Here is a 24,667-nt window from a genome sequence, read left to right as displayed (position 1 = left end):
ATGTCATAATTGCTACAGCCATAAAATGCACTAGCTCGTATATCTACCTGAAACAGCGATAGCCCTAGCGTGGGACTACTCTCAGCACTTACCAGGGCACCATTGCTACATGTCTATTTCTTTTCTCGCTCAGGTCATACGAGATCACCTGTATATTAAAGGAAATTATGGGGTTTTACGTGCCATAACCACTTTCTGATGATGGGGCACGCCGCAGTGTGGGACTCCGGAAATTTGGACCACCTGGGATTCTTTAACAATGCACCTAAATCTAAGTACACGGGTGTTTCCGCATTTCGCAGATCCCCTGTATATTCACCTTCCAACTGCGGAAAATGCACCAAGGTACATGGCAAACAGAAAGCTCCCTCTATGTGTCATGTAACCTTTTTTGGAGAATGATCAAAATGACTTCTCGAGAAGCACATTTGTAGCATGTACTGAATCAGCACAATGCAGAGCACACGGGTATGACAGAAAATAATGCAAGCTGCACAGTACTGTTCACTGCACCACACCACCATCTTTGTCGACAAGTCAGACACAGAAGTAACACAGAGACATACATTTATTTATTCCCATCACAAGATTATTTTTCAACATGAGTAAAGATTTAGCACTGCAGGACAAATTAACTGGCTTTGTGAGCATGTGTTTACAAGCATATCCTTGGTGTTTTAAGGGTCCTCCAGTAGAGGAAAACACCTGATACTGATTGTGTGTAACAAACGTTTCACAAGGCTACATGCAAGCCAGCATGCAGGGTGCAAGAGAAAGTTGGCTCTGCATCAGCTAATGACGCTAGCAACTCTCAGGCACTCGTCTCAACCTAAATTTGTACGATTCTTTCAATTTGCGTGGGGGCAAGGGGGAAAAATGCAGTTCCACCTGTGACAAGTTCTTTTTTCATCCACTTTTGTTTCCCTTTACTTTATCACTTGCACATGTCAATGAAAACAAGTAATTTACGCTATGATTTTCCTGGTTTCATTGCCTGTTGGTTTCATACGATCTTAACTAACAAAAATCGGGCCCCTTAGTTCCCCTTCTTCTCATTCACCGAATACAAAGGGTTTCTTGGGTGCTTTTCCTCAAAGATATGCAATCAAGAATTTGTTATGTTAACAAGCGATTTGCAAGGTATTTGCAAATAATACTCTGCTTTCTGAAGTGTGAGTATGCCAGTGCCAATAACTACTGCTAGAGCCAGACATGCCCTTGCTGATGCTACTCTAGTCAACAACACTAAGCCACAATGTGTAGACATATGCGTATAGAGGCATCCGCCCAAATATGGCCATATCAAAATATTTGCACTGCATCGAGTACAAATACATCAGTGATTGTCATGGCTCGTAGACATTCGATGGGTTCATTTTCGTTTCTAGCGTGCACTGCTTCTAGAACTGGCAAACACTGACAGTAACACGCAAGCATGTTAACAGTAAAAGACATGAATGAGCAAACGGTGAACACCTCAGTGCAAAGTGGTGCACCAGCTCACATCAAGTGCACCGAAGCCAGATGATTTAGCAATGTATACCTTCTGCGAAATGTGAAACACACTGCTTTGCGTCTGCCAGCAACAAGCTACCGGGGAATGTTCTGTGCCTGACGGACATGCACACATACACACAAGAAGAAGCTCCGCAGGGCCTGGGATAAAATTCCGAAATGAATTACTGACGATTTTTTTTTTCATCAGTGCTTCACTCATGAATGGCACAACCTAACAACTATGCTGGGAAAATACGCCTGCAACGAATATCCTTGATATATACATTTTTTCTTGCTCGGCCAACCAGCCTAATGCAATGATTGGGGTCCCAACAAGCTTCCCTAACAGAGCCAGATCAGCAAGTAGTGTACAGTCACAAGCAAAAGTTTAGAAACCACAGGATGTAGCAAGAGAGAGAGAGAGAAATAACATTTATTTATGTAGCTGGCATATTGGTGGGGGGGCCAACCCCACCTAGATGTAGCAAAACAAATTTTTTTTAAATCACAGCCTAGGTACACAGGCTGAAAATTAAGTGGTACATCCTACATGCACATATTCGACCAATTTAATACATTAGGACAATTTCCCAATGCACGGCCAGGCTAGAATAAATTTACATTTTTTGCTGATGCAGCAGTTCTCTACACTTTTGCTCATGCAGTCATGTGCATAATTGTCTTCACCACTATGCACATGACAAATAAATAATTACCAACAGACAGGTTTCCAACCCCAGCTTGATGCCATCAAAATGCATGGTTTAGTTTTCTGCGTGGGGTGAATGCTTCTTGCATTCAGTTCGTGCAGGTTACCTTTGAGTGCTTCATAAGCTATTGTGCTTATTGCCTAGCTGACAAACAGGAAACAGTATGCTACTGTGACTTACTTATATCATCACTATTATTCTGCAAGGTATTTAAACATTCTATGCTGAACAATTAAAGCTAATGTTTATACACAAATTCACACAAGAGACTGGTACTTTGCGGCTTCAGCTAACACAGAGGTACAGAGGTTTTCTACGAATAATGCACAGCTAGAAATGGAGCATTAACAGGGGTATAATAGGAGACCAGTTTACGAGGTGCTGCCCACATATTGGATGTGAATCAACGAGGTCATGTTAATGTGTCACAGACAGGGCGACATCAAAGCATGTCCATATGTTTTAAGGTGCAGAAACATAAAACCAAAGGTTTTCACCTACAGGGTTGTGTTAGGGTGATTACCTGTTTAGCTGGTAGGAATGTGAAGCTCGAGTGCAGGTAAGAAAAAAGCTCTTGTATTTGGCCATAGATAGTCAATGATCACACCAACGAAATATTAGCAAGGCAAAACAGATATTACCAAAATGAATGTACTAAAAATTATGCAACCACAGAGGGGGAAAATGTGAGGAAATCGGCACAACTTTCAGCAGCTTTACCATAGACAGCAAACAGGTGCCACACCTGATTCTTTCACCTGAGTGAAAGTTTACGACTGCCATGTGTGCACTTAGGTATGACTTGGTGAGGGATAAAAGAGGTCAAATAGCGGGTTCATTGAAGAGTAAAGGGGCTAAAGGGATGGCTTTATAGGCAGAGATAGAAAGCTGACAGGATCGGTGCCAAGTCAGGCAAAGACAGATTGCGTCCACTGTTTAAAAAAGGCACGTGGCAGTACACCTTATGCGCCTGTCGATGTTCTGTGCAGTTTCAGCATTTCACTGAAAAAGAACAGACGCACCTGGTAAACTGGTCTCCTTGGCTCCACATCAATTTTATGCTTCCAATGCGACAGTCAGTTTTGGCGTCTCACTCTTTGTTCATGTATGTGAGCACAAGTGCAGCCCAAGAAACATTAAATTTCCAGTTGCACTTGTTATTCAATAAAGAGAAGTAAGTTACTAGTCGATTGTCTCAGTATGCTGTTGTACATGTAAAAGGCGAAGAATCTTTTTCAGTGAATGCCCTCCTTTTTTTTTTTCCATGCACTGGTGCTGGAAGGCATTTACACTGGGAAAAGTATTGCACTATCATATATATATTGCTAAAAGCACCACTCAAGTGACACAAAACCGACGTGTGCAACAAGTACATGGGCCAAGTCTGTAAATTCAAGGCAAGAAATGTAGAGCACGGAGCCTTCATGTGGCTCGTCAACAACGTGGATTAAAGTAATCTGCATTTCAAGGACAATACATTATACACATTCTACACCACCATTGGTAACCACGAAACGCTTCAAACAATGTACAGAGAGACAATGTGAATACAGTATTCTCCGTCAATGGCAGGTCATGCAGCCTCAAACCAGAAACCATAACAGCGATAAAACATCGAAATAATAAAATTGCCTGTAACCAAGAGCACGAAATCTGTTAACTATAGTCTGGTGGCATTGCCATTCTGGCAATGCCACCAAATCTGTTATTAAAGTCACTAAATTCTGTTTGAAATTCATACTGTTATAGATTCACAACTCAACAACGGCCACACATAACAAGCCTGACCGCTACACTGGAACTCCGACAAAGATAAGCAGTGTTATAACAGGTGTCAGTGTTCCAGCAATATTAACAGAAATGTAAAGACTGACGACAAATGACAAATGGTCACACATCTATGCCTAAACATGCAGTAGATAAACAACCTTTTCCATAATATCGTTGTCATTTGTGATTGTCATTAAAGCAAACAACGCCACTGGAAGCAACGCATGTTCAGCTTCTTGTTCATGAAGAAATGAGTGATTGAGCTGCAAGTGTGAATACTGTGAGTCATCAATGTTTTTCATACTTGACTGTTTTGCAGTTGATTGTGCCATGTAAAAGTATGTGACAGGCTCATCACACAGCAAGTTAATCACTACTGTGATGAGGAGTATATAGCCTTTTCTCATAGTTGCAGTTGTTTTTGTAAGTGCAATAGTAGACACTGAAGACCTTTCTGGGCAAGCCAGCACTGAAGCAAGGAAACATCTGAAATCCACATGGGGAAAGAAGGAAAATGTAATCTCAGCTAATCATTAGTGTCCTCATATTCGTTTTTTTGATAATTATGACTGTACAACTGCCTGTTTGAAATTTACAGGATCACAACTGAAAAACGGCCACAGATAAACCCAAGCTTGTTGCTACACTGGAACTACAACAAAGATAAGCACTGGCATAACAGGTGTCAGTCTTCCCACCATGTTAGATAAGACAGGCAAAATATGATCCTCAAAATGAATGTGTTTGAACAACAAAAAAGTTGCAGTTTCGACCACAAGGCAGAGCATCGATTGCGATAGCAAATTAGCAGACAACTATATGAAGTACGGATAGTAGTTTTATCGGTCGTGTAAGCTTGTGAACATAGCCACACTAACTAAATTAACAAGCACGGTGTCACGCGTGTACAAGCAAACACGAAGACATCTGACTCTATGACTGTGGAAGCTGCCTGTCAAAACGCTGGCGTGAGGAAACGCGGCAGCAGCAGTGAGCAAAGTGACGTTCGTGCTGTCTATCGCTTCAACACAAAGTGAGCGCCGAGAACACACAGCACGCACAAAGCTACAAGCCACCGACGCACCTAGACTCTTCCTCCAACGCATATCGCTCTCAAGATATGGCCGCGCGACCGCACGCAGCTGCCACGTGCGCAGTTGCAGCTGGAGTAGAATGCCGCCTCCCTTCTCTCCCCTCCTCCCCAGTGCCTCGTAACATTGGGTGCCTTGTGCACAACAGAAGACGGCGTGCTTCCTCCCCGCTTTCAACTCTTTCGCACCGGGGAAATTGAGCTGCAATCGTCACCTCCCCTTGCACGCCTTCGCTCGCATGTACAGCGTACTTGGACTTCATACAGAACCTCATAGCGACGACAATGCCAACTGCGAAAGTGCCCTTGGAGTGTCCATATAATTGCTACCGCAATAAAACAAAGGATCTGAGCTGCTTCTTTGCTCTCCACAAGTTAACATGCAGCAGTAAGGACGCTGTGCAGGCAGGATGTCTATGTTCGTGCGTGTGTATAAGCTATGCACTTGAGACTGTGACAGCATAACTAAAGACAGTGGTTGCTTCACGTCAATAATAGTGTGGAAGTGGCACAGCAATTTTTCCTCCCCAAAAACAACAACAAGGTATGGCTACAGCCTCAGGAAAAACTTATATGATAGTAGTCCAAACAGTTTCTATTTTTTTTCCAGCTTCTGCAGCAGCTATTTCAAGCAGTGCGAGCAGTAAAACAGCGCTAAACAACAGGACGAGGAGAGGGACACAAACAACAGCACTGTCCCTTTCCTCGTCCTGTTGTTTAGCACTGTTTTACTACTCGTAATTATGAACCAACCAGCCCAAATGCGTACTCTTCTGCAGCTATTTCAAGGTGACACATGCACTGTGAGTGAACCATGAGGAACCACTGAGAAAAATATTCATGGCACAAGACTTATGCTTTTTTTAAGAACATGCAACAATGTTAGAGACTGAAATGACATCTCAAATATAGGCACCTGTTGGCACAAGAAAGAACATTTTCAACTGTGCTTGCTTGCCAATTCATAGCATTATAGTCATTTTGCTTCACATTGTACAGTGGTGCTCCTCAGCAAATTGAAGAGGCCAGTTTTGCAGTACTGAGCTACCCAGTTATAAGCCAGAGCCAAAGTGAGAAATAAACACATCAAGCACTGTGCAATCATGCACACATGCCAGGCTGAATGATTTCACCTCGCTACACCGCACAGTCGATGTGCCGAGCTTGTCGGCACTTGCATCTTCAACAAGCGTAAATTTCGACAACGAAGTAAAGAGCTCACTTTCATGGGACAGAAAGCACACGACACACTCAAGTGGTCTAATGTGTCATTTGCTTCTTGTACTATACATCGAGAAGCACCATTTTCTATAAAATTTTAGCTCAATTTGATTAGGATTTCTCTCCTCAGCTACCAACAGCTGGCCTTAGCATTTCGTGCTTGAATTCACAAATTCACATGCTCCCCTCTTCCTCACCGAGAATCCTATTGCTACCTCATTTCCTGCTGCCCTTTTTTACATGCACATGAAGAGGAGAAAGTAGGGCACACTGCCAACTGCACTTGCTTGCACAAGTCATTCATGCTTATCTATTCCAGGCACCACTTAGCAAAAGAGAAAGAAACACACATTCTTAAGTGAAAGTATACTGACTGGGGACACAGATAAAAATATGAACTTCTCTATCTTGCTGCGTGTATCCTAATGGCTGCAAGTCAAATTGTGGAGAGCAAGGAGGCAGTTCTGATCCTTTGTTCTTGTTCTCTAATTCAGGCTAGAAGTGAGACAACACGGTTATTACACCTGACTTACGTGTGGCACAGCAGTGTAGAAAAAATTAAGTAGCTCACTTGTCCCAAGCATTCAATTAGCTGCAATGGCTTGTTTTAACTGTGGTGTTGTATTGTAAAATGCAAAATACGGCATTAAAATGGGTAGAGGCTGTCGTGCTATTGTCGAGTGACAAATCCAAAATTGGGAACTTCACAAATGTGGTTCTTATTTGTGTACAGCTAACCAAACAAGTAATGTGCACAATGTTGCAAAGCAATAAAAAAAAAATGAAGCCCTTTCAATAAACCCTCTACCTTTTGCCCCATTCCCATTTACTACTGCCACCACAATGATGCCAACTACAATCAATGCACATGCTATCAACAGCAATTGCTGTCACTTCGCTTAAGCACTCGCACACTGTAAAAGAACTTTACAGAAAAATGAAAAGGCCCAGTAAAATATGTAACAATATACCTGAGGCGGGGCACACGCATGAACCTCATTATAATGAACATAGCAAAAACTGCAACATAGCTCGATATGGCAGAAAACAGACCAGACATTCTATTTTAATGACTGCTGAGGCACTGTGGGATTGGCGGCAACAACAACGCAGATGAAGCTGCGTGCTCAGCTCGTCAACAAGATCTGTGTGTGGTTATACTGCTTTCGAGAACAAATGCTGCGAGCAGCAACTTAAATCACCTGCCCACCACACATCACATTTTGACAATGGAATTCATCGCGTTTCACCCCCCCCCCCCTCCACCCCCCCTTGTATTCACTCGATCGACCCTTACTCGAGACTTTGCCTACCAAACGGACTCTCCCATTCCGAAACGACTATTGTGTCGCATGTGGTTGGGCATCGCACTTGCGAATGCTTATTCATTCCTCATCTGAATGGCCGACAGTGCTGTGTGAAATTTTCGAGTGTGCAACAAGACAACAGAGCATCTCTGGTGAGAATGTCCATTCTTCGATGCTCAACAATGTGCTCTAAAATCTACTCCCAGGCATCTGAATGACAAACCACTCTCAGAGGATAAGATCCTGGAACCACAGCCTAAGCATAAGCACTCTTCTATGCACAATGCCACAAAATCCCTAGTGCACCTTTTGAAGGCAACTGGACAGTGTGAACGCCCGTGACTGTCAGCAAATGTTTCTCTGAGAGTGCTCATATTGACTGCCACTTTATTATCTCTATCTTTCTTTTTTTTTCTTTATCTTTCCTCCTTTGACCTTCCTCAAGTGCAGGGTGGCCAACAAGGCACAGCTTGAGTAATCTATCCTCCTTCACCTTTCTTTTGTTATAGTATAAAATTAGGCAGGAAAATAATTTAAGACTAGTGCGACTTCCCCACATACGTCGGAGCTCTCTGCATTTTAGTGCTTTCTGCTGTGCCAAATGCTGACCCATGTGCACTGATGCGCTCCTTGCATCGTGGAACCAGGAATGCTTACAGGCATGACCTCAAATTAGGGCAAGTGTGGACACAGCCTCTGACATCGTCAGCCCATCAGTGCATGCCACCAGATCTCAGAGGTCATGCTACGACGTTGACCAAGCCATCAAGTACTTATACTGTTATGCTGAGCAGCGCTCTCAGTACATTAGACACGAAAATTTTGTAGATGCTTGTGAAAATGAGTCATTCGTGCCTGTAGCGCCAGTGACAACTATTGGTATGCAGTGGCTAAGCCTGCCTCATGTACCCATCTTCAACCAGTTCCAGCACTGCATAGTTTGGTATAATTCAAAATGTGCACACACCATTTCTTTATAAGGAGTCTTAAATGCACGTGAATCATGTACAATTTCTACAAGAGTGGTGCAATCATGAATTCGTTATTATCCACGTTTTCTGCAACTTGGTTCGACTATATTAACAAGCCTAATCAAAATTTTGACATACACTATACTATTCCATGTATGGGCAAATTGTCAAATAACAATTTTCCTTAGAACAATGCTATAATGTCATTATATAAATGAAATCTTAGCCTTTCTTGTGTTTAAATTGTCCCATTCACGTTTCATTTGTGTACGATGGTACAGGCTGTTAACACCTGTAAAATGGTAGCAACAATAATGTTACTGGATGGAGCATAAGAGGAGCTCAAAATATCAATACGAGTTCCTCTTTACTTTTGCATTTGTAAGCATAAATAGAGTTGTCTAGAACATGTAATTGAAGTCACTACACAACCATCTGTATGAGCACAAGAAAAAGCAACCTTTCAAGTTGAAACAAACAATGAAAATAAAAAGCATTACACAAAAAATTACTCAAGCTAACTTGCTTGATCTGATATCGTTGCTTGCCAGTTTTGCCAAGTCTCTTACTTTAACTCATTTGACAAATTGAGTCCTCCTGATCAACTGGAAACATTAAACATCAAAATACAGTTGCCAACTGATGATTCAGACATTAATAATTTGGATGTCCTTGATTATTCAGATAGCTTCACAGCAATGCCCCCCTTAGACTTAATGCATAACGGCAACCGAAATTTCGGACACCTTACACTCCATTCGATAATTCATACTTGGCCTGCACAACCACATGCTAATCTGGCCAAGAGCTCCATTTCTACTTTGCTACACATCGCTGATATAATGTTGGCCGGCATGGGTGTTGGCCTTGTTGCCAGCACCTTCTTGAAACCAAAACTAGCAAAACTTAGTTGGACCAGTATTCACCAGCCAGGGCCAGAGTATAGAACAAGCCAAGCCATGCTGCTAGGTTCTAAGGCTGCATTTGCAGCTTGTCATGCAATTTCAGCAATTTTTTTATTTTATTCAGCAATTCTGCCATGCAATTCTTTATTTACTTATGTCTTAAATAGCGACAAGGTCCTGGGCGACTTCTTTGATAGCTATCTGGAATTTTTGACGGTCAATATCATCAAGCTTCAAGTAGCACGAACTCCACCCACAATGTCTACGCAGATGAGGGCGGCAATTAAGTGAGGAAAGTGAATGTTACAAATAAACCCGTGGTTATTCAGCTATCACAGCGTAGTCGACTAGTTACGTTACCAGAGAATGGAGATTTGTTGCATGCATTGACTGTACTGCCATCTATCTGCAGCAATAGCATGACAATGGCCAAAATACAGGTTCACTATACCACAGTCAGGTTCATGTGCATGCAGCGACATGTTCATAGGCTTTTTTGGCCATTTGTGAAATCAAGTCAATTTTAATGCATTAGGAGTGTCAAAGTGGACAAAATGTGTGTGAAGCTAGTCACATGGTAGAGAGGGGGAGATTCGGAAAGCTTATTAGCACATGTGTTATGTGTGTGTGCGTGTATATTTTATATATCACTCCACAAAAAGATAGGACATATGTCGAATGAGCTCCTGAACAACACTTTCCAATGTGGTGAGTATGGTTTAATTCATGGACCCGGGACCTTAAAGAGGTGTAACATAATGACTAATGCATGTCCTTGCATTTACTGCTAAATCACCACTCTTTTTATCTTTTCAACTTTTCATCTGCTCCCATCCAGTCCGAATTATCGGTTGGCAACTGCACTGCTTTAACAGCAATTAGATTTCTTTGCTACTGGAGCTATACAACTCAACCTTTCGAGTACTTGGAATTCGCGAAGCTATGGCTTTTCAGTCAGATAATTCACTAGAGCCATGCCTTCTGCATTTAGATTAGCCTGGCACAACAACACAACCAAAATATGGCAAGAGGTCTGCAGCAAAAAGCGGGCATACCGCTCAAAAGTTTGTTAAATTGCACGAAACTTGCTAGTAAGTGGTGTCTACTTGTTCCTTTGATTTTTTTGGGAAGAAGAAAAAAAAGCCTTTCAAAGCATTGAGGCGAGTAGAACGAAACAAAACACTCCATGATTACACAAACAAATGACTGCTATAACACATCAGTACTGTCCACATTTGTTTCATATTCATACTGTTCCAAAACTTCCAGTACAACAGGTTGTCACAGTTTATCAGTGGGTTGTCTGAGAGCAGGAATTTGTCAACTTGATTTTTTATTTCCCCAAAACGATTCTATCGACGTTAAGAAGAGAGTGTGCATAGGACTGGGCTGACCCAATGAAGAATCATATCCTACTGCCTCTGCCTTCTTTTTTTGCACGACCCCACAGTACACCATGTGGCAATAGCAGACAAAACAAAAATAAATATGAAAACAAAGTATGTTACACATGCAAAACAAGCGATCTCTATCACCATTAATAAAACAACACCCAAGAGATTTTGCTTGGCTCATTGTTCGGCAGAGCAGCATCAAAAGGAGTCTGAGAAATGCAGATCAGCGAAGGAGTGAAAACAACTTCACTGAAATCAATGGTACTGTGAAAGCCGTAGCCAGATTGGACAGAAGGTTGACCGAGTGATTGTCAAGTATGTTGGCACCACAGATGTGCTTCACGTTGTGTCCAGGACGTTCGACTATCCGGCCTGTCTTGGTGTGCACACCTGCAAAAATATGTGAATGTGCAACGTGAGCTACAAGTCACTACATCCAGCAAATTGTGCAGAATCAAGAAACATACATTGGGAGTCTGCACGTGTCCCAATCGTATGAGCCTTCTTTCAAAGTGAACATCTGTTTTGTGCAATTCGTCACAACTTCAGCTTGGACCTGTGAATCAGCTCAATAGCTTGCAGATAAGCACCCAAGACAAGCATCCTTTTGAGAAACAGGTATAACATACAAGATCACTGTGGTCATCATAAAGTCACTCCTACTGGCATTCTTTCTTCTTTTGCACTGGTTTCTAGCTGGTCTAGCTTGACTGCTCCAACAGCCCCCACATCTGTATATCAGTGTCATTGATGCTTTCTTCTTCATGTAATATGCATATTTTCTTGTAAACCACTAAGTGATCAAACAAACTGACTGAGTGGTTGGTTGGTTGATTGGGTTTAAGATCTGAAAGTAACACAGGGACTATGCAAAATGCCATAGTGGGGGCTCCAAAATAATTTTGTCCACCTGGGGTAAAGCTTCTAGTGAAAAAAATTCACCAACAATTACGGTACTACCTAATGCTAAATTTGAGTGCAGCTCTATATGTGTTTTCATTTCATGATATACTGGCTGGCACAAACAATCTGTCTCGTGTGGCATGTTGCAAATGAAGCAAAATGTGACGCGACTGCCTTGTTGATCGGGAGATCATGAGAGGCAGTGCGTGGGTGACACGTGGCGTTATTCACAGCAGCCACTGCAGACAGACATCCGCTTATGCAGCACTTTGTTTCCATACAGACTATGTGTGTTACTCTGGCGCCATCTCACAGTGATTGTTGCAACAAAGCTGGTCTAATGATTGTACTTTCACACCGAACCTGTGTGGGGGAGTCATACGACAGTTTTCATGCGACAGTGGCAACATGTAGCAACGTGGTCAGTATTGAAGGTCAGCTAGAAAATAGCCAGCATATGGTCATATGGCCAGGGCATCAATGATAACACGCACCTGGACTTCACCATCAATGATGAACCATCACTAAGAACAGCCAGCAGTGCAGCCTAATTTTTCTTGGGAAAAAAATTATGTATATGCCTGTATATACAAATGTAATTGTGTATGGACTGTATATGCAAAACATTTTGCATATACTGTCCACACCCATTACAATGTATGTGCTCACAACATACCGCAAAAGCTGGAATATAGGTTGACGTGGAATACAGGACAACCCCTGGCTTTGAGGTGAATACTATTGAAAAAATTCCCCAATGCCGTTAACCACAGAACATAATTTATACGATCAATACGTTCATTCGTTGTCACAGGTGAAAACCCGATGCAACCTGTCAGGGCTCATCTGAGGACGGCCACTAGTTATGCATGACACCCTACAGCACATCACTGGCAATGTCCAAAGCATTTGTAATGCAGGACTAGAAACACGCAACGCTTTCATCGGGCAATGAGCAACATGCACTGGGCACTCGAGGTGCACCTTGGTGTTCCTTGCAGCAGAGTGCAGGTGTGCCTCGCACAACAGCCTGCTATTCACTCATTTTGATATGGTCTAGCTCCTGTCAATAACAGCTTCAGGTGTTGTGCACTGTGTGCGGTGGCCTACGAGACATCTCCTTCGTGCCGCTAATTTGTCCCAGCGGATAGTCATTCTCAAAGCATGATGCTCACAAACAAATTCCACTACAGTGTCTTTAAGAGGATGCTTTAGCTTGGGGCCAACTCCTATTCAACCCGAAATCAAGAATTTGATGGCAAGCCGTCTGGTCGGGAGTATACGTGACAACAGTGAAAAGCGGACACTAACGACAAAAGTTTATAAAAAGCAAAGACATTCCGGCTCCCGCACGGGGCAGAAACATCCTTCCTTTTTATAAACTTTCGTGGTCAGTGTCCGCTTTTAACTCTTGTCCTATTTTGCCTGTTCGAATACAGATAAAATGCAGAAATGCTTTTCTGAGATAACACCTGAGCCGATTTTAATGGTATTTGTCGCATTTGTGAGAGAAAGTTAAATTCAAGCGACTGCTGGAATTGAAATTCTGATTTAGCACCTGAATTATTTTATGAAAATTGCCGAAAATCAGTTTGAAAGAAAAATGAAAGCACTAAGTTTACAAAAGCTCTGCTCCATAAATGGATATCACAGTTCTGTAAATTGCATGCGTCAGAACATCCAAAGCGGACAAGTTTGATATACTAATTTATATCATGTGAATTTGTTACACTGTTTACAAAAGTATTGCAGCAGTCCTACTCACATATCAGTGGTGTACTTAAGAGCCCACATATACTTCAATTTTGTCTGCTTTAGATATACTATTCGATGCAATTTATAGAACTGCTATATAATTTTGCATTGTGGAGTCAGGGTTGTAAACCTGAAAGTCAAATTTTTTTCTTTCTTTTAGAAAACTTGCAATTTTCGAGAATGTTTGTCAAGACTCAACGGCCTAAATAAAAAATACACTTCCAACAGTCGCTCGATCAATCACAACTTTCTTTCTTTTAAATGCAACAAACCTCATCAAGTTAGGCACAGCGGTTGCAGGGAAAAATTTTCTCTTTTCCCATGTATTTATATAGGAGCCCCCAAGCTAGAGCTTCCTTTAAGTTAAGTACGAACAGCGTAGCGGTCACGGAACAAAGTTTTCAGTGAAAGTCAGCAAGTGCACCCACCGTGGTGACATTTCACTTCCTGCTCACGGTAACGAACAGTGCGGTGCCCCCATGCTCCCATGCGTTTCTGCATACTGTATCGCAGCACTAAAATCAAGCCCAGATCTGCAAATTTTGCACCTTGAAACAGTAGTAAGCCGTATTTCCACATCGTTTGTGAAGTTTGCAACGCCAAAACCAACTAAAATGATGCCATCTTCGTTTTTTTTTTTCCATTGTCCCATAATGGCCAGATGACAAGTGAAATTGTGCCAAAGACGAGGGGGCACTTTTCCAGAAATTGTATGTGAAAAAAAAAAAAAACAAAAAAAAAAACAAATCTGCCCACATTCCAGCTTTTACGGTACTTTCCTATACAACAGACAATTCTTAGTTTGGTTTGCCTATATTACTCCAGCAACGAATTCCACTTTTAACGAACCTGGCCATAATGACCTATCAGCTACAATGGACAATATTTTGGGCAAATTTTGTCTAGACGCTGCATTACAACATACTTTGCAGAGGCGATGTGTGCAAGCAGCAGTGCACACAGCTACTTCTGGCCACTCGCGGGATGTGCAAAAATGTGTTTTTTTCATTTCATGTCATTTTATTACCTTAAAGGGACACTAAAGGCAAATACTAAGCTGACATGGACTCTCTAAATACCATTCCAGAAATCTCGCAGTACTTGTTTCGTGCCAAGAAAAGAGTTTACGAGAAAATTGCATCTGAAGGGTCCAAATGTATTTTTCGAAATTCAAATCACCCGCCACCCAACCGGGGAAGTGGCAACGTCGCATATGCCATCAGCACCCTTTGCTGCTGTCGGTGAATAAAACTAGAGTGCAAAACGGCGTCTGACAGACGCCGACACCGAACCAAGACAGAGCGGCGGATTCGCCGCTGCAGCTGCTTTTTAGTGAAGTGGCGTAGACTATTCGGGCATCCCCCGACATCACATGGAAGTTGAATTCTTTGCTACTTGCAGTTTGTGCGAGTTTTGCGAGCAAGCAAAACCAGCGCAGCACTACGCGATAACGAAACTGCTGAAACGCGAAAGCGTGGGCGGCGCGGAGTCGAGTGAAAACGAAAAATTTCTACCACCCGCGTCATTCCCAAGGGTAATTTCAATGGGTCCTTTATTCCAAAAATAAAATAGAACTGGACAAGTAGCATTTCATTTCCTCTTATGATACAATACAAGGATGTTTTTTGCAACGAGTGGTGGAGTACTAGCGACAGCATTTAACTGAGGAGTGCTGTTGTCATCAGGCAAGTATACTTGAATGTCCCGGGGGAGTCTCTAACCATGTCCTGCATTTACCTCAACTTCTCGATTATTAGGTTTCTGTTCGTGATAATATTGACGCCTTCGAGAGCCTCAAGCACTACCTGTCACTTCAGATCGACCTAATATTTGCCTTTAGTGTCCCTTTAAAGACCTGCAAAGGGTGTTACATAAGGGTATATAAAATAAAAATACATAAAGTATTTTTTATTTTTTTAAGAGGAAAGGAACAGTGGCAATCTAATTGCAATGGTGTGTTGCACAAGGTCCCGTCAGCTAACCACGTGAGACAACCACGTGAGACAACCACGTGGGCGGCTAACCACCGCCCGCCAATGTCGACTGGGTGCTGAGCAAGTGCCGAGGGTGCCGCTAAATGTAATCCGCTTCACTTAGTAGGCGTAGCATGCAGTGCTTCAAAAACACATGCGGTGCAGTGGTGGCCAGGCATAGGCTCCGAGTTGAGCTTGCCTCGTATCCAAGCTCCCTTTCCTGCTACAGGTATGACTGCGGTCGCTGCTTATCACGAAAGATAAAATTAAGACATCCGTTTATTCTAACTATTTTTCTGTGCGAAGAACATAACTGCAGCCAAGGTTCATGTCATTGGCAGCAGTGCGCTTGAACGTGGCAGCTCGCACAGCAGCTCCCTGCTGTTGGGCTGGCATTGTGCGGGGAAACTGCCATTTGTCAGCAACAAGGACTCGAAAAACGGTGCACAGCAAGACATCGTGCTGCTAGTGCGGTTCTACAATAACCACAGAAATCCATTTATGTAATTGCAAATTTATTTTTCTCTTATTATTTTATTGTTTTCAACCTTTTTGCGATTGCCTTTGGGTTAGACCAAGGCATATGTGAAGTTCCACCATTTAACAACATACAGCGGCCTTAATTTTGGATGGAACGGACGTCAGATATAGCGGACCTTTCTCGCTGGATAATTGCATTCTGTTGTAACAAACATAGGCTGTAGCTGGCGACCCAGCATTGTTTCAGTTTTTGCAAAGCGTTACCAGATAGAAAAACATGTTTGTACAAGATGAGCAAGCATCTGTGTGACACAAGCATGTGTGTGACAACAGCAGAAATGGCATGATGACTAACCCATTGTCCTCGTCCGAAGATATGCGATGATGTTGTGCCACACTGGTCACAACATTATTCTGGTGCAGTGTTTGTGTTTATGCAGCACACCATTCACAAGCTACACGAAAATGCAGACAGCAAGGCAGGAAGGTACGCGGTTTGAGATGCCAACACAGCAATGTCACAAAGATGAATCCGATACATGATGCTTGTCGAGTGCAGATTGGCCACGAGTGATGTACACAAAGCAAGTATGACCGACATATCTAAACATATTTATAAGCATCCTATACCCCCTTTATCAAAGTGGCACATACACATTCTGGAGGAGTGGCCAAGAATGGGCCCATCATTATCAGCACCAGCCCATTTATGTTTACTGCAGGACACTCAAAAGCCTACAAATGTTGCATGTTTCTGTTGGACTCTTGAGCTAACAAAAGCAATGACCACAACACAAAAGAAGCATCTGATTGATGGCTTGTACCTGAAGCAACAGCTGAAAACATTTGCAGAACAGCTCTTTTGAATGGCAACAATTCACACCTACAATAGGCTGGTGTTCAGTCCCACCTGAGAACTGCAGAGTGGCTCCGAGGAAAGAGTCCAGCAGGGATCCGAGGAAGCCCGCCAGGGTGCCAACCAGAATGACTAGGCATTGGGCTGAGGCTGCCTGTAGGCTGCTTGGGCCCACAAACAGAGCCATAGCAATGTAGTAAACAAGGCCTATGAAGGCCCCGCCCAGGCCGCTGAAGAACAGGCCTTCCAGGGAAACAGCGCCATTAGTTCCTGCATGGTCAATATGATACTAAATAAGGTTTAAGTACCAGAGAGACAAAGGAAAAGAAAACGGAAAGTGCAGAGGTTCTTATGACCTGCCTGCTATCCCGTACTAGGGTAGTGTGGAAACTAAGAGACACGAAAAAGGAAGGTAAAGAAGGATATAAAGAGTGATTATTGTATAGCACCACAAACTAAAAACACCCACTGTTTTATGCAGAATGCACACCTTCCCCAGCAAGTTCAAGTGCTGGAAATCAGTCTTGTACCCATTATAGAAAATGAAGTTGTAAACTTCAGCAATTATTCTGGCACTGAACTCATTTATTGCAACAGCTGGGTGTCACAGTGCATGCTGCCATTTCCTGAAGAACAATTTCTTTGCAATGAACATCCTTGCAATATATTAACCAGAATACGCAACCATCAACCACGTGGCATGTCTGTGCCTTATAACGGCAAGATCGGTGATAGTATACACAAGTGTGCAAAGTAATCTTCAATTTGAATGCAGTTTACTATGCTGTTCTCTTCAGAAGTTCATACGCCGTGCCTTTTTTATCCACAAGGCCCCATCGCACACTGCTACAAATAGCTAGGCAACGTTGCTATAAGTATTTCCAATCATCCCTCCTGCTTTTTTTTTTTTTCGACAATATTTCGCACATGCTCATCAATTTCCTGTATTTCTTTTTATCTCTAGGCCCTGGCACATGCGCAGTTTTCAGTAATATGAAGAAAAAATGGAGAGCGCATCGCAAATGAAACATCTTAACATCTATTCTCACGCCGGCTTCTCGCACAAAAGGACTGCACAGATAACCATGGCAGGGCACATGTCCTCCTGGTGCAAACAGCACAGACGATGCTAGCACTAGAGGGTGCCTTTACAGTCGCTGTTTCTCATTGTTATAAAGGGACTCACAGGCCGCGAGGTCAATGCTAGCGCATTCTGGTTAAAAAATTGCAAGTGTGTACACACGGACAGAAACCACTGCTTTCAGAGTCTCTGTGGCTCCTGATAACTTGCACAGATTACCAAACGTGAATATGTGTGATATCGCAGTGCTTAGCATGCCCGGCTCCCACGTGCACATTGCTGCTTTGAATCTCAGGTGCTTTTGTGAGCTGTGTTGCTTTAAGTGTGCAAATGCTAATTTGGCTTTCCTGTGTGTTATTCCAATATTTGTGTCTCACACCTGATGTGTTGCAATACCCTAAATTTACTGCTGAGGGTCATGCATCACAGAAAGGCTGCATGCAGCAACCAGAACAAACCATGGGTCTTTCAATGAAATAGATTAGATGTTCGCAAAACCGAATAGTAGATATTGGATTTGTGAACTGAATTATTCGAAATGTTACGACCATATCTGCTCAAATCGTAACGTGTATTTTGTCTCTGGAAAAGTTCAGCCAAATATTACATACTTGTTAGAATCGAGTGTGAAATCAGAAGTGCAAGAAGTGGTGTCCTAATTTCACCCCTCAATCTTGGATTCATCAAGGAATCCAAAAAGCCGTTCCTTTACGCAATGCGGGTGGCAGAAGCTCCTGAGAGCCCTGTAACATCATCATTGGACACCACCTATAGCTGGTGTTCAAATCCACTTCCAGCGGCCTCAGACTTCAAAGCTTTCTCTTTCGAGTGACAATAAATCTATAATTCAATGAAAATCCAGTGTAAAGACAAACAAGGGTATTAAATTTTTCAGTTTCTCACGTGTAATTAGCGGGATGCACGTTACCATCGAGGTGGCATTACAATTGAGTAAACACGATATTTGTTTCAAATATGCAGACATTAGCGCGTCCTTAGCATGCACCAGTGCTTAAAGTCTCCCTTTGATCGAGAGGGGTCTCCTATGCATACATGCATAGCCTATATGTGTGTGTGTGCGTCGGGGGAAGGGGTGTATGTGTGCATGTATTGCTAATAACCAGGTAGTTAAGGGACCGAGCCGTCCATTAAATATTGGTGGGGGATCTCCCCCTCACGACCTCCCCAAGCCACCAATGACTAAGCTCTGGAGTTCACTGATTTAACCAGTCTCCACATGCACCGAGTGTTCAGAATATGTGCCTAAATGTGAATGACGGAAAAAATGACAACAGTACGGACTTAAAAAGTTCAAGCTTTCAACCAACTCTGGTTTCAACATGCGTATACATGTAGAGTACACTAACAACTGCTGAACAGATTTCAGTGAAGAGAGAGAGCTAAACTCCAGGAAGGGTCCCAATCAGAATTTCAATCTAGGGTTTCAATTTTTTTTAGTGCCAGAAATCAGTAAATTAAGAAAATACACGTCAAAAACAATGTTATCAGCTCCATAACTATGCATAAAAATATATCACAATTTTGTAAACTATACCTGCTCAATAAATTAATCTAAAGACTGCACACAAATATGAAGTGCTGTTAGCTTACAGCTGATGTGAAATGATCCCATTGTTTATGTGAGGTCTGCAGAAGTCCTACAAAATTATTGGTACAATTCAGAGTGCTGTATAATACTCAATAATTCTTTTTTTACTCTTCCGGCAATTTCAGAAAAACGTAACTTAATCTAAACAAACGTCTAAACAAACAACCTGCTGCCAACAGTAACGAGATTTCATTTCTTACATTGAAATGCAACAAACCTCATCAAAATTGGGTCAATGGATGCAGAGCAAAACAATTTCACTATTTCCATGTACTTAGGCAAGCGTTCCTGGCACAAGTGTCCCCTAAAAAAAATATCTGTGCGAGGTTTACATGTATTATTTCTTTACAACTATTTTTTTGGAAACTACTGAGCATGACATGACATAGATGCAGTCACACTAACATCACATTCCGTGCAGGCAAAAAAATTATTTGGGAAATTCTACTGGTGTAAACTTTCCTAGCTGACAAAGTCACAGCTCTGACAAGTTTCCAAAAGTTACCTTGTAAAAAATTGTTCTTCAGTGTGCTGAGCAAAAAAAGTAGAGTGTCAATGTAGTTGTTCAATTATTCTGCCTGCACTGTGCATGTTTGTTTACAAGCATGCTGCTTGTCTAAACATCTCCCCTGCAATAATGTTAATCCAGGTGTAGTAATCACGTATATAAACAACAAAAATATACCCAGCACCCTTTTATAACATATCTCGGTGGTAAAGTAAGTAACCTAAGGGTGCTTACTGCTACCGCAGAAAAACAAAGAGCAAGGAAGGAAAGGAGCAGGCCATTCAACTTTTCCTTGAGCGTCAGAGGAAGCGTTACTTTTCCTTGTTTCGTGACATCTAAGGCTAGGCTTTCACCTTTCCCTTAAGCAAAACAAAAGTTAATATGCCTGCAAATGATAACAGTAGCTTGCCAAGACTGAATGAAATTGCTGCACAGACACTGCAAAGAGCCAGACAACCTTTTAAGAAAAGCCTCAACATCCTTGACTAACCCAGCAAAGCACCAACAACAGTCTCAGAATAGCATCAGTCTTCTAGACACACTTGAGAGCACACGCAAACAGCCAGAAACATGCACGTTCTATGAACTTGACCTAGGCCTGTACAAGTGGCATTATAGCAGCCTTCTTATCTAAGCGATCCGCTATTTGCACTCCACTTGCACTCCATTGACGGTCCGCTATCTTTGGCTACAATTATCTCGAGTTGCCGCCAACAAAGGTGCCGATTACAAAATCAGTCATTTACCTGTGCACAAAGTTCCCACCAGAGGATTTCATTTGCAGCAAGATGAATGGCTCCTGTGCTGTAAATACGTTTTAACTGACAATGCAATCCTTAGTTCAAAAGTTTCTGATAGTGGATACATCTCCGCACTATAGCCAATTAAACTGGAATGTCCTATTAATTAATGCCAAGGCAATAAAATTACAGATTTTGCAGTACACATGCCGATTATGAATGACAGAATTTAATGGTGCAAGGGGTCAAGAATGCCTGGAGATAAAAGCGTGTCGAAAATAAGGATAGCATACTTGTAGAGTTCTGGTCCAACTGCGAAACACACTCTTTTTGTGTAAACAAGAACATTGCTGTAATAGGGTTGTGTTGATTACTAATCTTTATGCAGTCACAACTATCTACTGCCATTTAAAAAAGCATCCTTCTAAAAATCCCTGCTTTATAGTTTACTCCTTTGTTGTTATAGCATAAAACATATGAAAAGCTTCAGGCTACCATGTGCATGTTGTCTTGTATGGGCACCTTAAAAGACAAGGAGGGCAAGACCAAAATCCAAGGCACACCAACATGGCACGCAACTGCAAGAGTCCAACAGTCCATCCTTTGACTTGATAGTTTTCAACAGACAACATTTCTCTAGAAATACTTTGTTCCAGACTATTCAAAAGCTCAAATGCATGACGCATGCCTTGTATGGTATTCAAAATAAAAGAGGTTCACACGAAGATGAAGGCTTGAAGTGATCAACTGTGGTCAAGCAAGAAATGTCGCTTCACCCAACGTTTCAACAAGGGAACTTTTCATCATCAGCGCAGCAACTAGACCACAGTTACTAGTACATTATTTAGACATAATAGTCATGCGGAAACCCGCAAGGTGGAAGTAAGTAATTAATGTCTCATTTTCCCTTAATTAAGTACATTATTTAGTGTGACAGTATGTCAAGCTATGCAGCAAACATCCGTTTGGAGCTTTGCTATGAAATCATCACTTTTAGCAATACTACCATGCAAAAAACACTTCCTGAATCAAAGCATGACTACAGTGAAAATTTTTGTCACATGTGTCCCCCTGTGCTGCCAGTGAACTCAAAAACAACCGCAAGACACGAAAATAATACTGACCGAAGGTATGCTTGCTCACATCTGTTGGAACATCTATTTCAACTGGTTTAGGTGATCAGCATGTTACATGCATGAAAATTAGCATCCCAGAATATGACCTTGGATTGCAACATGAACTCGGTGGTTTGCCTTGTGAAAAATATTCACCAACAATTACGATACTCCCTAATGCGAAATTTGAGCTCAGCTGTATACGTGTTTTAAGTGTATGCATAAAACAAGTACACAGCTGTATACAGCATATGCAGCTGTATGCACTGGCTATCCGTCTCAAGCAGCACATTGCAAACGAAGCTAAGTGTGGTGCAACTGCCTCACTAACCTGGAGGATGCGAGAGCCAGCGCGTGGGCACAATTCACAGCATCCGCGGCTGACAAATCTATCAGACAATGAGCACTACTTTGGCGCCATCTTGTAGCCATCATCGCTGCACCCTCCTCTCCGCTTTCCTCGTCGCATATTTCATCCCCTGCTGCAATCTGCATTCACTTTCACCTTTCACTGTTCTCACTCGCTCGGTTACACCGCCGATGCTTGGCGCAGGAATGGGCACCTAAGAGCTGCGCTCTAAAACAAGGCAAACCTCTCGACATAGCAGTACAAACTGGATTGCCACAATGGGACACTGTGTCTATGTTTCTGATGCATCTTTTGTGTCCTCATGATATTCTTGTGCTTAACTTTGCTTTTAGCAAAATAAACCTGGAGCTAGCTGACCAATCAGCCTGTTAAAGAAATACGGAAGGCTGTACCTTCCGAAAAGAAAAGGGGGTGGGGGAGGGGTAAAGCATGAAACTGACAAAAAGTACAAGACATACAAGGAAACAACTGAGGCAGCATCAGTCCCTTACAACAATTTGCAAAGGGCAGATAAATTAGCCAAAGTAGCACCAGGGGCACAGAGCAGCAGTTGGAACACACAGAGCAATTTTCAAAGCCCTTTCCTTGTTTTGCTTGAGATTCCTCTACTTGCATTTTTAAAGCATGATTTTTTCCGGCACTACACACACAGTATACAACCAGAAGGATAGCTGAATAAATGTTGGGTAAAGGGGGTAACGCCTTCTTTGGCTCAACAGTGTTCAGCAGTCCGCTCAACCAACCAATGATAAAGCTCCCAGACCATGTAAACATTTACTCAAAGCTTTGTTTGGGGCTCACCTCTGGGCACTCTCCGGAATGACGTGATGAGGAAAGGATCTCCCCTGGAGAGTACGCTGCCAAATTCTGAGGCCCACGTGTCTCCACAGCTCTCAGCCAGGGCGCTGAGTACGGCCAGCGAGAGGATGGTGCACTGCCAGGCATTGCTTGGATCGGCCAGCCTCTCGCCCATCCCACACTCCAGCACGTACAGCAGCGCAAACTCTGTCGCAATGCCACCATTGCAAAGCACCTGGACCCAGTTGCGCTGCCCTCCTGTCAGGAACGTGCAATGGTAACCCATACAGTTGAACAAATACAGTGTTACTTCTTAGAATGAGGAATGACATGCCGCGATATGTTTAATATGCAGTAAGGCAGGAGCGTGATTTTGGTGCAGACATATTGTCCGCATGGAAACAAATTGCCTAGGGTCAAAGCTAGCTGAGTCTGCATGATGAAGTTAAAGTTATATTTTCCTGGAATATAACCAATGCAATAACTTATGTGTTCACAATTTTACACACGGTTCCAAATTTATTGCGAGAAATCGGTTGCGCCCTAGAGACATTCCACAATGCCCAAATTAACATATGTTGTACAGCATTAATCATGCATGCACAGCAGCGATCCGCTGAAACCAAAAGATGAAGCGAATAAATTAAGCTCCGTAAAATTAGTAACAGCAAATCGAGCAGGAAAAATAGAAAAAGGAAATCCTCTTGGCAGTGTACAAAACCTAAAGGATACATATACGGCGAAGCAACCTGCAAGACTTTGCTCACCTTCTCTGTGATCCGGTTCAAACTTCTGTTTCAGCTCGGACCTAAACTTCGTTGCTCGAGAGGATGAGATAAAGAAAGCGAAGAGGCTCGCTAGGAACAGGTAGCTGCTTAACGTCAATATGAAACCGACCACCACACCTGAAAGCGAAAGGAAAACAAGCCGCTAATAAGCGACAACCTGCAATATGCGAACAAAACGAAATTCTGAGCAGCAAATCTATGACACCATCGCGATACTAACCACACAAAGCTCCTGAAAGGTCGAGACTTTTCCTCTTGTAACCCCCAGCCGATATTAAAATCGGGATGAATGCGGAAAAAAAGAACCGGAGAGGCGTGGGCGGCGCTACACCTGAAACCATAACACACATGAATTAGCACACGCCACAATGCAACGCAAACTATATTGGATGAATTAACATCGAATTGATGGCAATAAATGCGCAAGGCCCACACTACGCATACAATAATTTTCAGGAGCGAGCAACACCACTTACTTTCTGTGTACCAAGATGAAACTACTGACAAGGACCAAATGGCCAGTGACAGCGGTAATGTCACAGCGAGCAGGATAACTAACAGCATGTTACGGAAAAAAAGAAAAGGCTCAGATGTTACACGACTTTTCGTAAAATTGTCGTTAATTTCATCGCAGTGCTCCGAGCACGACTGCTAGCGCTGACAGTCGTGAAACCAAACACAGTCGCTGCTCGGTGCCACAGATCCGACGTGCGTTCGCAGACACACACCGCACACACATATACGAAACTGCATGAAAACACCAGTCAAACCTGAGTCAAACAAACCAAAAAAAGCGGCGGCTGCTGGCAGGGTTATAAAGCGGAAC

The 24,667-nt window shown here is 42.6% G+C and overlaps 1 protein-coding gene across 1 annotated transcript; it reads right to left on the bottom strand.

The window, feature by feature from the left end:
- Positions 1-550: 550 nt before the first annotated feature.
- Positions 551-24,616, bottom strand: LOC126540751 (transmembrane protein 19). Its single transcript, XM_050187598.3, has 6 exons — positions 24,318-24,616; positions 24,062-24,172; positions 23,821-23,958; positions 23,057-23,311; positions 16,887-17,102; positions 551-11,255 (listed from the first exon to the last, which is right to left on the bottom strand). Exons 1-6 carry the CDS (start codon positions 24,403-24,405, stop codon positions 11,089-11,091), a joined length of 975 nt encoding a protein of 324 aa, XP_050043555.2. The 5' UTR covers positions 24,406-24,616; the 3' UTR covers positions 551-11,088.
- Between the last annotated feature and the right edge of the window lie 51 nt (positions 24,617-24,667).

This window comes from Dermacentor andersoni, chromosome 2 (genome assembly GCF_023375885.2).
Source record: "Dermacentor andersoni chromosome 2, qqDerAnde1_hic_scaffold, whole genome shotgun sequence".
In the NCBI taxonomy this organism is placed as follows: domain Eukaryota; kingdom Metazoa; phylum Arthropoda; class Arachnida; order Ixodida; family Ixodidae; genus Dermacentor; species Dermacentor andersoni.
Note: the sequence above shows the minus strand (reverse complement) of the source record. Positions and strands in the feature narration are given on the sequence as shown.

What these genes read in the sequence shown, in the direction of transcription:
- LOC126540751 (XM_050187598.3), bottom strand. Translation starts at nt 24,405, where the DNA reads ATGCTGTTAGTTATCCTGCTCGCTGTGACATTACCGCTGTCACTGGCC. An exon ending in TGAACCGGATCACAGAGAAG is followed by an intron (nt 23,312 to 23,820) that starts GTGAGCAAAGTC and finishes CGTTCCTGACAG; the next exon opens with GAGGGCAGCGCAACTGGGTC. An exon ending in AGCCACTCTGCAGTTCTCAG is followed by an intron (nt 11,256 to 16,886) that starts GTGGGACTGAAC and finishes ATATTTTTGCAG; the next exon opens with GTGTGCACACCAAGACAGGC.